A 12,668-nucleotide genomic window follows, 5' to 3' on the forward strand; every position below is an offset into this window, starting at 1 on the left:
AGCGGGCAAGATGAGGATCATGATCAAGGGCGGGGTGTGGAAGAACACCGAGGACGAGATCCTCAAGGCCGCCGTGATGAAGTACGGCAAGAACCAGTGGGCGCGCATCTCCTCGCTGCTCGTCCGCAAGTCCGCCAAGCAGTGCAAGGCCCGCTGGTACGAGTGGCTCGACCCCTCCATCAAGAAGGTAATGCCCCCCACCCACCCCTCCGTTGCTTGCGGCGCCACGTGCTCTGTAAATTTTGCCATGGCTAGTGTTCCGTTAGCGAGCGAACTGCAATTAGATGCTGATATGAAAGGATTATAGAGGATCTGTAATTGTGATGCGGAATGAGCAGAAATTAGAGGATCCGTGGTTATCATGTGGTGTTTTGAAAATGCTACACCGTGTACAGTTTCGAGGAATCGCTATTTGGTTTGTACTATCTAGTGTGCGTTTTTCGTTGTGAATTGCTCTACATGTTTTTGAAATGCTCATATTTAACAACCTACATATTGGTTTTGAGGTTATGTTATTCTCTCTTCATGCTATACCATGGTAAAAGAGATCCTATGCACTGATTGTGACCCGTACGTTATTGAATGACCAACTTCCACCAGCGGAGCTGACTAATTGTCTTTGTGCAATGGAATGTTCTTGTTAGAAAGGGTAATATAATGAACACATTATGTCATCTTTGTGTTGCCGCCGTATACTTATTTTTTGGCTATGACTATTACAGCTTGCATGATGTTATGCTGTTAACACCTTTGTCGAGAACTCTAAATTGGATGCTTAATGCTTCATTAGCATTGTCATGTAATTCTAAAACTTACGCGTCTAATAAAAACCAAGTAAACTTAACTGAACTGTACTTTCGGTTTGTGTGATTCACATTCTAATTGAATTGACTTGTCCAAAATAACCGTCAATCTTTACCTGTCATATGATGCTTAATGATTCTTTTAATTGGCTATATCTGTTACTCCCTCTGTTCCTAAATATAAGTCTTTTTAGAGATTCCAATATGAACCATTTTGCTCCGTATGTAGTCTATATTGGAATCTCTAAAAAGACTTATATTTAGGAACGAAGGGAGTATATTGTGACATAGATCCGCTCCATTTTCAGTTTTCAGCTGTCTTTGTAATATAGAGGTTCTGTCATTTATATCACTTAACTAACCTGTATCCATTGACTCCAGACTGAGTGGACAAGGGAAGAGGATGAGAAGCTGCTCCATCTTGCTAAGCTGATGCCTACTCAATGGAGGACTATTGCACCTATTGTGGGTCGAACACCATCCCAGTGTCTCGAGCGTTATGAAAAATTGCTTGATGCTGCCTGTGCAAAGGATGAGAATTATGAGCCTAATGATGACCCAAGAAAGTTGCGACCTGGGGAGATTGATCCAAACCCCGAGTCAAAACCTGCACGTCCAGATCCTGTTGACATGGACGAAGATGAAAAGGAAATGCTTTCTGAGGCAAGGGCTCGCTTAGCTAACACCAGGGGTAAAAAGGCAAAACGGAAGGCAAGAGAGAAACAGCTTGAAGAGGCGAGGCGGCTTGCATCACTGCAAAAAAGGAGAGAACTGAAGGCAGCTGGTATTGACAACCGGCACAAAAAAAGAAAGAGAAAGGGAATTGACTATAATGCCGAGATCCCTTTTGAAAAGAGACCCCCTCCAGGCTTTTATGATACAGTGGGTGAGGACAGGCCACTTGAGCATGTGCAGTTTCCAACTACGATTGAGGAGCTTGAAGGGAGGAGAAGAGTGGATGTAGAGGCTCAATTGAGAAAGCAAGACATTGCCAAGAACAAGATTCTGCAGAGGCAGGATGCTCCTGCCGCAATAATGCAAGCAAATAAACTCAATGACCCAGAAGCTGTCACGAGAAGGTCCAAACTAATGCTTCCACCACCCCAAATTTCTGATCATGAATTGGAGGAGATTGCAAAGATGGGCAATGCTGGTGATCCTGCTCTAGCCGAGGAGCTTGGTGAAGGAAGTACTGCCACCAGGACACTGCTTGCAAATTATTCCCAGACTCCAAGGCTTGGTATGACACCATTGCGAACGCCGCAACGAACGCCAGGTGGGAAAGGTGACGCTATTATGATGGAGGCAGAGAATCTTGCACGTTTAAGGGAATCACAAACACCTCTTTTAGGAGGTGATAACCCAGAGCTTCACCCATCAGATTTCTCAGGCGTTACACCACGTAAGAAAGAGATACAGACTCCGAATCCCATGGCAACGCCTCTGGCTAGCCCTGGCCCTGGTGTTACCCCAAGGATTGGTTTGACACCGTCCAGAGATGGAAATTCCTTTGGGTTAACTCCAAAAGGAACCCCTTTCAGGGATGAGCTTCACATAAATGAAGAGGTGGAAATGCAGGACAGCGCTCAGCTTGAGCTTCGTAGGCAAGCAGAGTTAAGAAGAGGTCTGCGGTCTGGTTTTGCTTCTATTCCACAGCCTAAGAATGAGTACCAGATAGTTATGCCACCTATCACAGAGGAGAAGGAAGAAGCTGAAGAGAGAATTGAAGAGGATATGTCAGACAGGTTAGCACGAGAAAGGGCTGAGGAACAAGCAAGGCAGGAGGCATTGCTCAGAAAGAGGTCCAAAGTGTTGCAGAGGAGTTTGCCTAGGCCACCTGCTGCTTCAGTGGAGATTCTCCGGCAATCTCTTATTAAAGGTGGTGAAAGCAGAAGTACCTTTGTGCCTCCTACATCACTTGAACAAGCTGACGAGCTAATAAATGAGGAACTCCTTAGGCTCCTTGAGCATGATAATGCTAAATATCCTCTTGATGAACAAACTCAAAGAGAGAAAAAGAAAGGGAGCAAGCGTCAGACAAATGGGCCAGCTTTCGTCCCTGAAATCGAAGGTTTTGATGAGCATGAGCTAAAAGAGGTATACTTCCTTTCTGCCCCTCTTTTATTATTGGTATTTGACGTTGAACTGTATATCCAATTTACTTGATAACATATATTTTGAATTTGATATAGTATTACCTATGTTTTTAAGGCGTCTGTAAGGTATATATGTAAGAGAGCAGCAGGTCTAAACCATTCCTCTAGCAGCCTTTGTGATCTTACTTCTGATAGCCAATTATTTTTATAGCTAATCCATTGGCATTAAATGCTATCCTGGAGATGGCAAGGGAAGGAAAACATGTTTATTTTGTATAGTGGAAGCTGTATACAGCACATCACTAACAAGATAACTGTTTGGCTGTAGGATTCATAGAAGAATTATGCTAGGTTTTATGCACTTACCCTGTTTTTAGGATACTTGTTTTTCTGGAAAATGAATGAATGCTCAAAAATCCAAGTGGGCACTAATCACGTTAAGCATGCATCACTTAGATGTGACACTGTCATGGATAGACAATGAGTGCACACGATTGCTTGAAAAACAAGGATTGAAAGCTGAAACGAATTTGAAAACCGTGGTTGAAAGTCTGAAATATCAAGATAAGAATATATGCATTCTACAGTTTAAAAATTGTCCGTCCGGAGTGTAAAGGATGCTATCATCTACAAGTAATGTGTTAGTTAGAATTGTTATGTTATGCACATGGGCACACCCCATGCAGAGAACTGTGCAGTATTTCTTCACAATAGTATTGACAAAGTTTGAGATGTGTATTCTTTCTGCATAAGAACTCACATGCACGTATATTGGATTACTGAAATACTTCCTCAATGTAGTAATCACTTATAGCCATCTATTCCTTTTTGTTTAGCCTGACTAAGTGGGTTGTTGTCTAGCATATCATCCATGAATGCAGGTTTTTGCTTTTTAGTAGAAGGCTGTGTGTTATATGACTTATGAGTGGGTGGTTTTCTGTACCCGTATACAGAGTTGGTTTCGTGCCGAATCTTTATTTACATTTTTTTATGGTTCTTTGTGTCAGTCCTGTTTGCCTCCTTTAGTTTAATTGTAATGATGGAGAAAGTTTTTAAAATCACTTATTTATTTGTTGACAGGCAAGTTCTATGGTTGAGGAGGAGATTCAGTATCTTCGTGTGGCCATGGGCCATGAAAATGAATCTTTTGAGGATTTTGTAAAGTCACATGATGCATGCCAAGAGGACCTTATGTTTTTCCCTGCTAACAACAGCTATGGCCTTGCTAGTGTTGCTGGAAATGCTGATAAAATTTCTGCTTTGCAACATGAGTTTGAAATGGTAAAGAAGAGAATGGACGATGAGGCAAAGAAAGCCTCTCGGCTTGAGCAGAAGATCAAACTGCTGACACAAGGATACCAGGTTAGTTGAGGATGATGCTTCATCTTTGTGGTATGCCTATATTAATTTTAACTTTTCTCCAGACAACATTTTATACAGTCTGGCTATGCTAAACGTTTCTCTTTAGTTTGTATGAGGACACCTCCCTAACATCTCTGCCCCATTGATGTTTGCTGTCATTTAAAAATGCACCATGTGGAAGCCAACCCATAATTTGAAAGATTATCCGGTTGCCCCAAACCAAACTTGCATAATTTGCAAAGAAATGCAACAGTTTAGTGATCTTCTTATTTTGCTTTTCATTTGATACCTACTGGATTAGTTCTACTGAAACAATATTGTATGATATTGTTTCTAGCTTTTCCATGTCGATTTGCAGTGCTGATGGTTTGCTTCACTTGTTATTTCATTTGTTAGGCACGAGCTGCAAAATTGGGGTCACAGATCCAGGACACCTTCAAGCAGATGAACACTGCAGCCACAGAACTTGAATGCTTCCAAGAGTTGCAGAAACAAGAACAGATGGCTGGTGCCTATCGTGTGAGAAATTTGTCTGAAGAAGTGAATAAACAGAAAGCACTAGAACAGACTCTCCAGAGCCGCTATGGTGATCTGTTGTCTGGTTACCAGAGCATCCATGAACAACTTGAGGAGCACAAGAGGCTACTTAAGCTACAGGAGGAGGCAATAGAGGCAGAAAAGCGTGCTAAGGAGGAGGCAATAGAGGCAGAAAACCGTGCTAAGGAGGCGGCATTAGAGGCAGAAAACCGTGCTAAGGAGGAGCCAATAGAGGCAGAAAACCGTGCTAAGGAGGCGGCATTAGAGGCAGAAAACCGTGCTAAGGAGGAGGCAATAGAGGCAGAAAACCGTGCTAAGGAGGCATTAGAGGCAGAAACCCGTGCTAAGGAGGAGGAAGCTGCAACTCGAAATCGTGCTGCTGAGGAAGAAAATGAGAGGAAGAATCATGACATTGAAGAGGAATCAGGAAAGATGACTACAATTACCGATGAAGAAGCTGCAGGAAGCAAAGGGGATCAGATGGATATGGACAATGCTGATGTAGCTGGAGAACTGGTAGGTCCAATTCCTCCATTGCCTGACACTCAAGTGGATAACGATGGGGCTTCAATTGAACAGAGTACTTCTAATGCTCAGAGTGGTGACACCGTTACTGTGAATGAGGGAGCCATTGACAAGGTCAATTCATCCAAATTAGATGGTCAGGACAATACCAGTTGTAGCATGGATATTGATGCTGGTAGCCAGGAAGAGGGAAAAAATGTTCTCGCGGCTGCTGCTACAAGTGTAGATGTAGGGAACACACCTGTATCTTCAGATCAAGCTGTCTCGAATGAAGGGAGTGATGCGGTTCACGCACCTGTATCTTCAGATCAAGCTGTCTCGAATGAAGGGAGTGACGCGGTTCACGCACCTGTATCTTTGGATCAAGCTGCGCCAAATGAAGAGAGCGGCGCGGTTCCTGAATAAAACATCTTCCGCATACCTCATATGCAGCGGATGTCACTAGCATGATGCCAAAGGTGACTACTGAACACTAGCTCGCGTGCCATGTTTGTTTTGTTAATTTTCGTTTTGACTCTCTGCTGGTCTGAACATTTGTGGAAGTAAAACCTGATATTTACAGTTTTCTATTGAAAATATGAACTTGAGGAAACAGGTCATCCCGCTAACGCTGCTTTTGACCTTTTTTTTATGGGCCGCGCTTTGGGTCTGGGTTTCGAAGAAGCACCCATGTTTGACCTGATCATGTGGGGCAAAATATCACCGTCTTTTGTGGCTGTGGCTGCAGCTGGTGTTTGTGTGATGTGGGATTATAACTGCTGCTGTTGCACTGCTGGTGCTGTTCATGTTGCTAGTGCTACTTGCGTATGATTTTCAAGATGTGGCGCTTTAGCTTTGCTCATGTTGGTCATGTCTGTTAGCCTCACTGGTTTGAGGAGGTTTTAAGAATAAAAAACTGCTCCTTGTGTGTGATTCAGATGAGCAAAATATATCATTGCTTGTTCAAAGATGCGATCCAGAAAACAACACAAATCTTACTCATTTGTATCATAGCTGCCTTTCTTTGGGCCGTATGTACTTAGAGCATCTCTAGCCGTTGGAGCCCCCAAAAATACCACCGAAGCAAAAAAGTTTGTGTCTTGGGGGCCAAAATGCTTCATCCGGCGAAATAGGGGTGCATGGGGAGGCATCTTTTCAGCCATACCTCACCCCAACCAAAAGTTTGTGAGGGAAATGATTAAGTGGGCCAAAAAAGGACATGTGAGGTGATACGATTCGCTGAAACTTCCACCGGCGCCCCCAAGAGCCCCCCAACGCGCTGGGTTTCGCTTGGGTTTGCCGCCGCTATTTCGACGCCCTGGGGGCGTGACTGGGCCGTTTTTCGGCAAAAAGCGTAGTCCGAGCCTAAAAAGTTATCTTGGGGGGCGTCCTTTGAGGCGGGGGAAGATGCTCTTAAAGTAGGCACCCCATCTGTGTCTTTTTCAAGATTCCAATATGGATTACATATGAAGCAAAATGAGTGAATGTACGCTATAAAATACTCCCTCCGTTCCAAATTACTCGTCGTAGAAATAAATGTATTTAGAACTAAAATATATTTAGATACATCCATACCTGCGTCGGAACGAAGGGAATACATCTATATACATCGGCATATAGTATGGAAATCTTTAAAAAGACTTGTATTTAGAAGAGGGAGTAAGTTATACATCCGCATATAATCTGGAAATCTTTAAAAAAGACTTGTATTTAGAAGAGGGAGTAAGTTAGAAGGGTAACTGAAACGACTTTAGGTTTTGTTGATTTATTATGTGATGATTTTATTGAAAAAGATTATGCTTGTGGTATCTTCACTAAAATATCCAATTAACGATGGTGTTAGATAAACTTCTCTCTAGTCCGTGCCACCCTTACCTTGCCACGTAGTTTTCCTGCCACACGTCCGTATTAACATTCGCATATCAAGGATGCTCATTCATTTTTTTTTGAGGGGGCTCATTCATTTGTTGGATGTGTCGCCTCTTAGCATGCCAACGCTCTGCCTCTTCATATGGCATCATATCTCTTTTTTTTTGCGGGAAATATGGCATCATATCTCTGTTGACATCTCAATCTTCCGAGTCCGGATGCTTCACTAGTGTACTCTCTCCGTTTCATAATACAAAAGTGTTTTTTATATCAGTCTTGCTAATATTAGTCGACTGAAACTTCGTCAAGCCTCAATCAATGTGTATCTATAAGATTTTATATCGAGATCTGTGTAAATTTTTTCTTCAGTTTTTTTTCTCTTGCATGTTACGTCATTTGATTAAGACTTGGTTAAATCTCAGTCGATTTATATCTAGGCGCACATTTTTAATATTATGATAGTATAAAAAATACTTTTATATTATGAGACGAAAGGAGTACTAAAAATCGTCTATCGCCAGGATTCTAGAAGTGATCCGCTCCATGATTTTTCCAAGTTTCGAAAGGTCTCGGTAGCCGGTAGGTAGCTCGGCAGGAGATGGCAGTGATGGATACGGAACGCGAACCTCTCTGTCCATCCACCAGTGGCGCTAGCTAGCTATCCGACGAACATATGCTAGCGGTGCCGTTTAGGCAGAGTACGCGTCCTAGTGCCTAGGAAGGAGTAAAGGACAAGCGGAGAAGCCAAAACAAATGCACTACGTCCTGCAACATCTGTTGATTGACCCTGTCCCTGGCCATACATGCATATCCCGGTCGCCGTCGAACGATCTCTCGCTCCTAGTTTTCATCACCCACCCCGCCGGCCGTATACAATTTGTTGTCCCCACGCTTCTCTCTACTCCTCTCGACAGAACCAAACAAACAATTTTCTCCTTCCTTTTCCCATTGTAGGACAGATGCTCCATATGAGTGTACACAAATAAGAAAGCATTGTTTCCCCCACCCCTCTCTCACGTTAAACATCTTGTTATAATTCCGTTTTTGTTCACTGAGGTTGGTAGTAGCCAGCAGGCTCTCAACTTATTGGCTTGGTGTCCCAACTCTGCATTGGCCATTCTTGTTTCTGAAGACATTAACAAATGCCTAGAAGTTGGTCAATTACCCAATTATTTTTCCTTTTGACGACGAGGTCGCAGCCGCATGTTCACGCAAAAGACATACAATTAGCCAACAAAATGTTGGGAAAACAAGATACTTGAAGACTAATAAGGAGCTAAAATATACTCCCTCTGTTCCAAAATAGATGACCCAACTTTGTACTAACTTTGTAGGAAGTATAAGAGATTGTAATGATCTCCTAGGAATTTGTGCCTAACACACGTATATTCTAAAAAAGAATTGAATTAGACAAAAACAATCCATGTAGACATTTCTTTTTACATTTGTACTCGTATTTTGGAATATTCCTCATTATCTAAAACTTTTTGAAATTTTGATATGTTTATAGATGTTCCTAGACAATTTTAGTTTTAAAGTATCCTTTTTCTATAATTTTATACATTTGTTTACGATTAGTTTCTTGTTTTTGTTTCCATATATTTATAAATTTTAACATCAGTTTTCATTGTTTTCTTTTTGAGTTAGTTAAGTTTTCGACAAAAGATTTCTTTTCAATATTTCATTCTTTTGTTTCTTTTCTACTTCATTTGCCCTAGTTTCACAACTCATGGCGTCGTGATATTATCATACTATTTTTAGTTTGAACAACGGACTAGATATAAGCAACTTTTTATTTTTAAAAGTTCTCAAAACTTTTAGAATCTTTTTGTTCCACATTTTTCTTAACATCTTATCAATATAGATGTTTCTTATCAATTTCAAGTCAAAATATCCTTCTGTAAGCTTGCAGTTTTGTACAAAACTGGTTTCTTGTTTTTGGTCGCATAGATTTTTTTAAATGACCTTTTCCTAGTTTCCATTTCAAATTATCTTAGTTTTCCACAAAGGATTTTCCCCCTAGTTTTCTTTTCAATTATCTTTGTTTTTGACAAAGAAAATTATCAATCTTTTCCTCGTTTGCTGAGTTTCTTAACTCATCTTGTTGACTAGACGATCATATGCATCAGTGTTTTTTTAGAAACACCAAGGAGTTACAAGGTAGATTCACACATGCATACACTCACACAACACACAACACCTGCCGAGGAGGATGGGGGCGGAGTTGTGGAGCTTCAAAATTGATGAAGTCACCACATACTCTAGCTATTGACAAGGACATTGCCTTTAGGTGAAAATAAATTAATGTGCATTACCTGAGGTTTGACCCCTGATAGCCCGGGGTACGACCGCCCTTCTAAGAGCAACTCCAATAGCTTTTCTATTTGTAAGAAAAACTACCGGGAAGTTGAGGCAAAAATTGCCCTACAAGAGATCCCGTAAACCCCTGTTTTTAGGGGATCCTGCCCCAACTTCTCTCAGCTTCGCGAAAAGATGGCCCTTTCCAGATATTTAGGCGGGCAGAAAACGGCCTGAAAGTTTAGGGTGCGAGCCTCGTCCCGATGCCGTGTCGCCGCCGCAACGCGACACCACTCGCCGAACCACCGCTGATACGCGCCGCCCTGCACCACCACTCACCATCGTGCCTCCCCAAGCCGCGTCGTTGCTCGCCCCTGTCACTGACGCGGGCCCTAGGCCATTTGTATGCTTGTTTAAAGGAAAATAGAAAAAATGACTTTAGAGAGCGGAACTGAGAAAAGTAGCTGTGAGACAACTTATCCTAAATTACACGGACATCCAGTAAAACGACATTTACGCGAAGGGTTGGAGAGCTATTGGAGTTCTTCTAACCATCCAATTATTACTATTTGGTTCTCTGTATCAAACTGTTTTCAGTCTGAACATAGGGCCAAAAATCCAAACGGTTTTTACACTCTGCACTCTGCAGGTGAATAATACAATAGATGAGCCGACACTCGCAAAAAAGAAGATGACGAGTCGAGAGACTAAACTTAATTTCACCCGCAAAAAAAGAGAGAGAGAGAGACTAAACTTAATTAGAATATGGCGGGGGAAGTGAAGTGTTTTTAAACGGTCAGGATCGCATCTTTGGAATCATACGGAGAAAATTGCGGGGCGTAGTATGCTGTCGCGGTCGCGAGGTTACTTCTCATCACCGTTCGGGCAAGCGGACGTACTATGAATTGTCGATCGAGGTTGTTGATCGGGCTCTCCGGAAACCAGCCAAGTAGCTTACGTGATCAGTGACCGCACCGCACCTCTCGTACATATGTCGTGTGCGCGCCGTTCATCTCGATAAGACCCACTTAGGTCCTCACGCTCACGCCGGCAGATTTGTTACATCTGGACGGACGGCGTCGCCACTTGCACTCGCACGCTGCAACATACTAGCTGCCTCCACTCCTCCGCACACTAGCGCCGCTGTCCAGCTGATTTGCTTCGAGATGGACATGTGCATGGGCATGGCCAAGCTGCTGCTGCTGCTGCTCCTCGTGGTCACCGCCGGCCACGGCCACGCGGCGGCGGCGGCGGGGAAGGAGAGGAACACTATCACGCACGTCAAGGGGTTCGACGGCCCGCTGCCCTTCGCCCTGGAGACCGGGTACGTGGAGGTGGACGAGGCGCACGGCGCCGAGCTCTTCTACTACTTCATCCAGTCGGAGCGCAGCCCGCGGGAGGACCCGCTCATCCTCTGGATCACCGGCGGCCCCGGCTGCTCCGCGCTCTCCGGGCTCCTCTTCGAGATCGGGCCCCTCAAGTTCGACGTGGCGGGGTACACCGAGGGCTTCCCGCGCCTCGTCTACTTCGAGGACTCGTGGACCCGGGTCAGCAACGTCATCTTCCTCGACGCGCCCGTCGGCACCGGCTTCTCCTACGCGCGCGAGGAGGAGGGCCTCGACGTCAGCCTCACCGGCACCGGCACGCACCTCCGGGTCTTCCTGCAGCGGTGGATCGCGGATCATCCTGAGTTCGCCTCCAACCCGCTCTACATCGGCGGCGACTCCTACTCCGGGTACACCGTCCCCGTGGCCGCGCTCGAGATCGCCGACCAGCCGGATAAGGGAGGCCTGAACCTCAAGGGCTACCTGGTGGGCAACGCCGGCACCGACGACAAGTACGACTCCGGCGGCAAGATCCCCTTCATGCACGGCATGGGGCTCATCTCCGACGAGCTCTACGAGGCGGCGAAGGGTAGCTGCGGCGGGGACTTCGTGACGACGCCCCGGAACGCGCAGTGCGCCAACGCGCTGATGGCGATCACCATGGCCACCTTCGCCGTCAACCCGGTGCACATCCTCGAGCCCATGTGCGGGCTGGCGCTGCGCCCTCCGACCCCGGTCAGCAGCATCCTCTCCACGGGCACGAGGAGACGGTCGGCGAGGCTGCTGGTGCAGGAGGCGGACCGGCTGGCGCTCCCGGTGGAGTGCCGGGACAACGGGTACCGGCTGTCGTACGCCTGGGCGGACGACGCGGAGGTGAGGGCGACGCTGGGCATCCGGGAGGGGTCGGTCGGCGCGTGGAGCCGGTGCGTGACGCTGACGCATTTCCGGCACGACGTGGCCAGCACCGTGCCCTACCACACCAACCTGACGCGGCGCGGCTACCGGGCGCTGGTGTACAACGGCGACCACGACATGGACATGACCTTCGTGGGCACGCAGGCGTGGATCCGGACGCTAGGGTACCCCGCGGTGGCGCCGTGGCGGCCGTGGTACGCCAACCGGCAGGTCGCGGGCTTCACGACGGAGTACGCCCACAACCTCACCTTCGCCACCGTCAAGGGCGGCGGCCACACCGCGCCCGAGTACCGCCCCAAGGAGTGCCTCGCCATGCTCGACAGGTGGACCTCCGCCGACGGCAGGCTCTGAGCCTCTGATCCGGCTCACCACTCCGTTGCCATCGCTCGGAGTACTATATACTGCCTACGAGTACAAATGAGTGTACCGTATGTATAATTCGATTTGGACCAGGGCTAGCTGTTCACATCATTTCATGTACGGTGTCGTACTATTGATTGAAGTGCCATGCGCACCAGCGCACGAGAGGACGAAGACATAAATAAAAGTCAGAAAAACCTGGAGAGTTCCATGGAGTCTTTCCATGCATGGGGTCGAGACCACGTACCTAGTACGTACGTCTACATACAGTCAGTTAGCGAAAACAGACGAGCCATGAGACGAAAGAGTGAGCAACCCCATTCTCTTCTCGTACTTGCGTTCCCGTGACCGGATGGGTATGAATGAAGATAAACCGGGATGACATAGCAGATTATGATGGTGTGCAACAGCGACGAAGACGAAGGTGACTTCTTCTTCCCCTTGTTCTCCAACTTATTGGAATTGTTTGTTGGATTCAACTGAAGCGAGCAAAATTTTCAGGATATGTCCACCATTGTTTGTACTAATGAAAAATGGTTCTATTGCATTAATGGCCCTAAGTTTTACGTGACACTTCCCTCGCAAAAAAAAAGTTTTAC

General features: G+C 45.7%; 2 protein-coding genes across 2 annotated transcripts; both read left to right on the plus strand.

The window, feature by feature from the left end:
- On the plus strand, positions 1–5,915 carry LOC123104449 (cell division cycle 5-like protein). Its single transcript, XM_044526295.1, has 4 exons — positions 1–187; positions 1,185–2,900; positions 3,980–4,261; positions 4,658–5,915. The coding sequence occupies exons 1-4, from the start codon at positions 11–13 to the stop codon at positions 5,726–5,728; spliced, it is 3,246 nt and encodes a 1,081-aa protein (XP_044382230.1). The 5' UTR covers positions 1–10; the 3' UTR covers positions 5,729–5,915.
- A 4,461-nt stretch (positions 5,916–10,376) lies between these two features.
- LOC123104450 (serine carboxypeptidase-like 2) lies at positions 10,377–12,291 on the plus strand. The gene has a single exon (XM_044526296.1). It carries the CDS (start codon positions 10,636–10,638, stop codon positions 12,058–12,060), a length of 1,425 nt encoding a protein of 474 aa, XP_044382231.1. The 5' UTR covers positions 10,377–10,635; the 3' UTR covers positions 12,061–12,291.
- Positions 12,292–12,668: the final 377 nt, after the last annotated feature.

The sequence above is a fragment of the Triticum aestivum genome, chromosome 5A (genome assembly GCF_018294505.1).
Source record: "Triticum aestivum cultivar Chinese Spring chromosome 5A, IWGSC CS RefSeq v2.1, whole genome shotgun sequence".
In the NCBI taxonomy this organism is placed as follows: Eukaryota; Viridiplantae; Streptophyta; class Magnoliopsida; order Poales; family Poaceae; genus Triticum; species Triticum aestivum.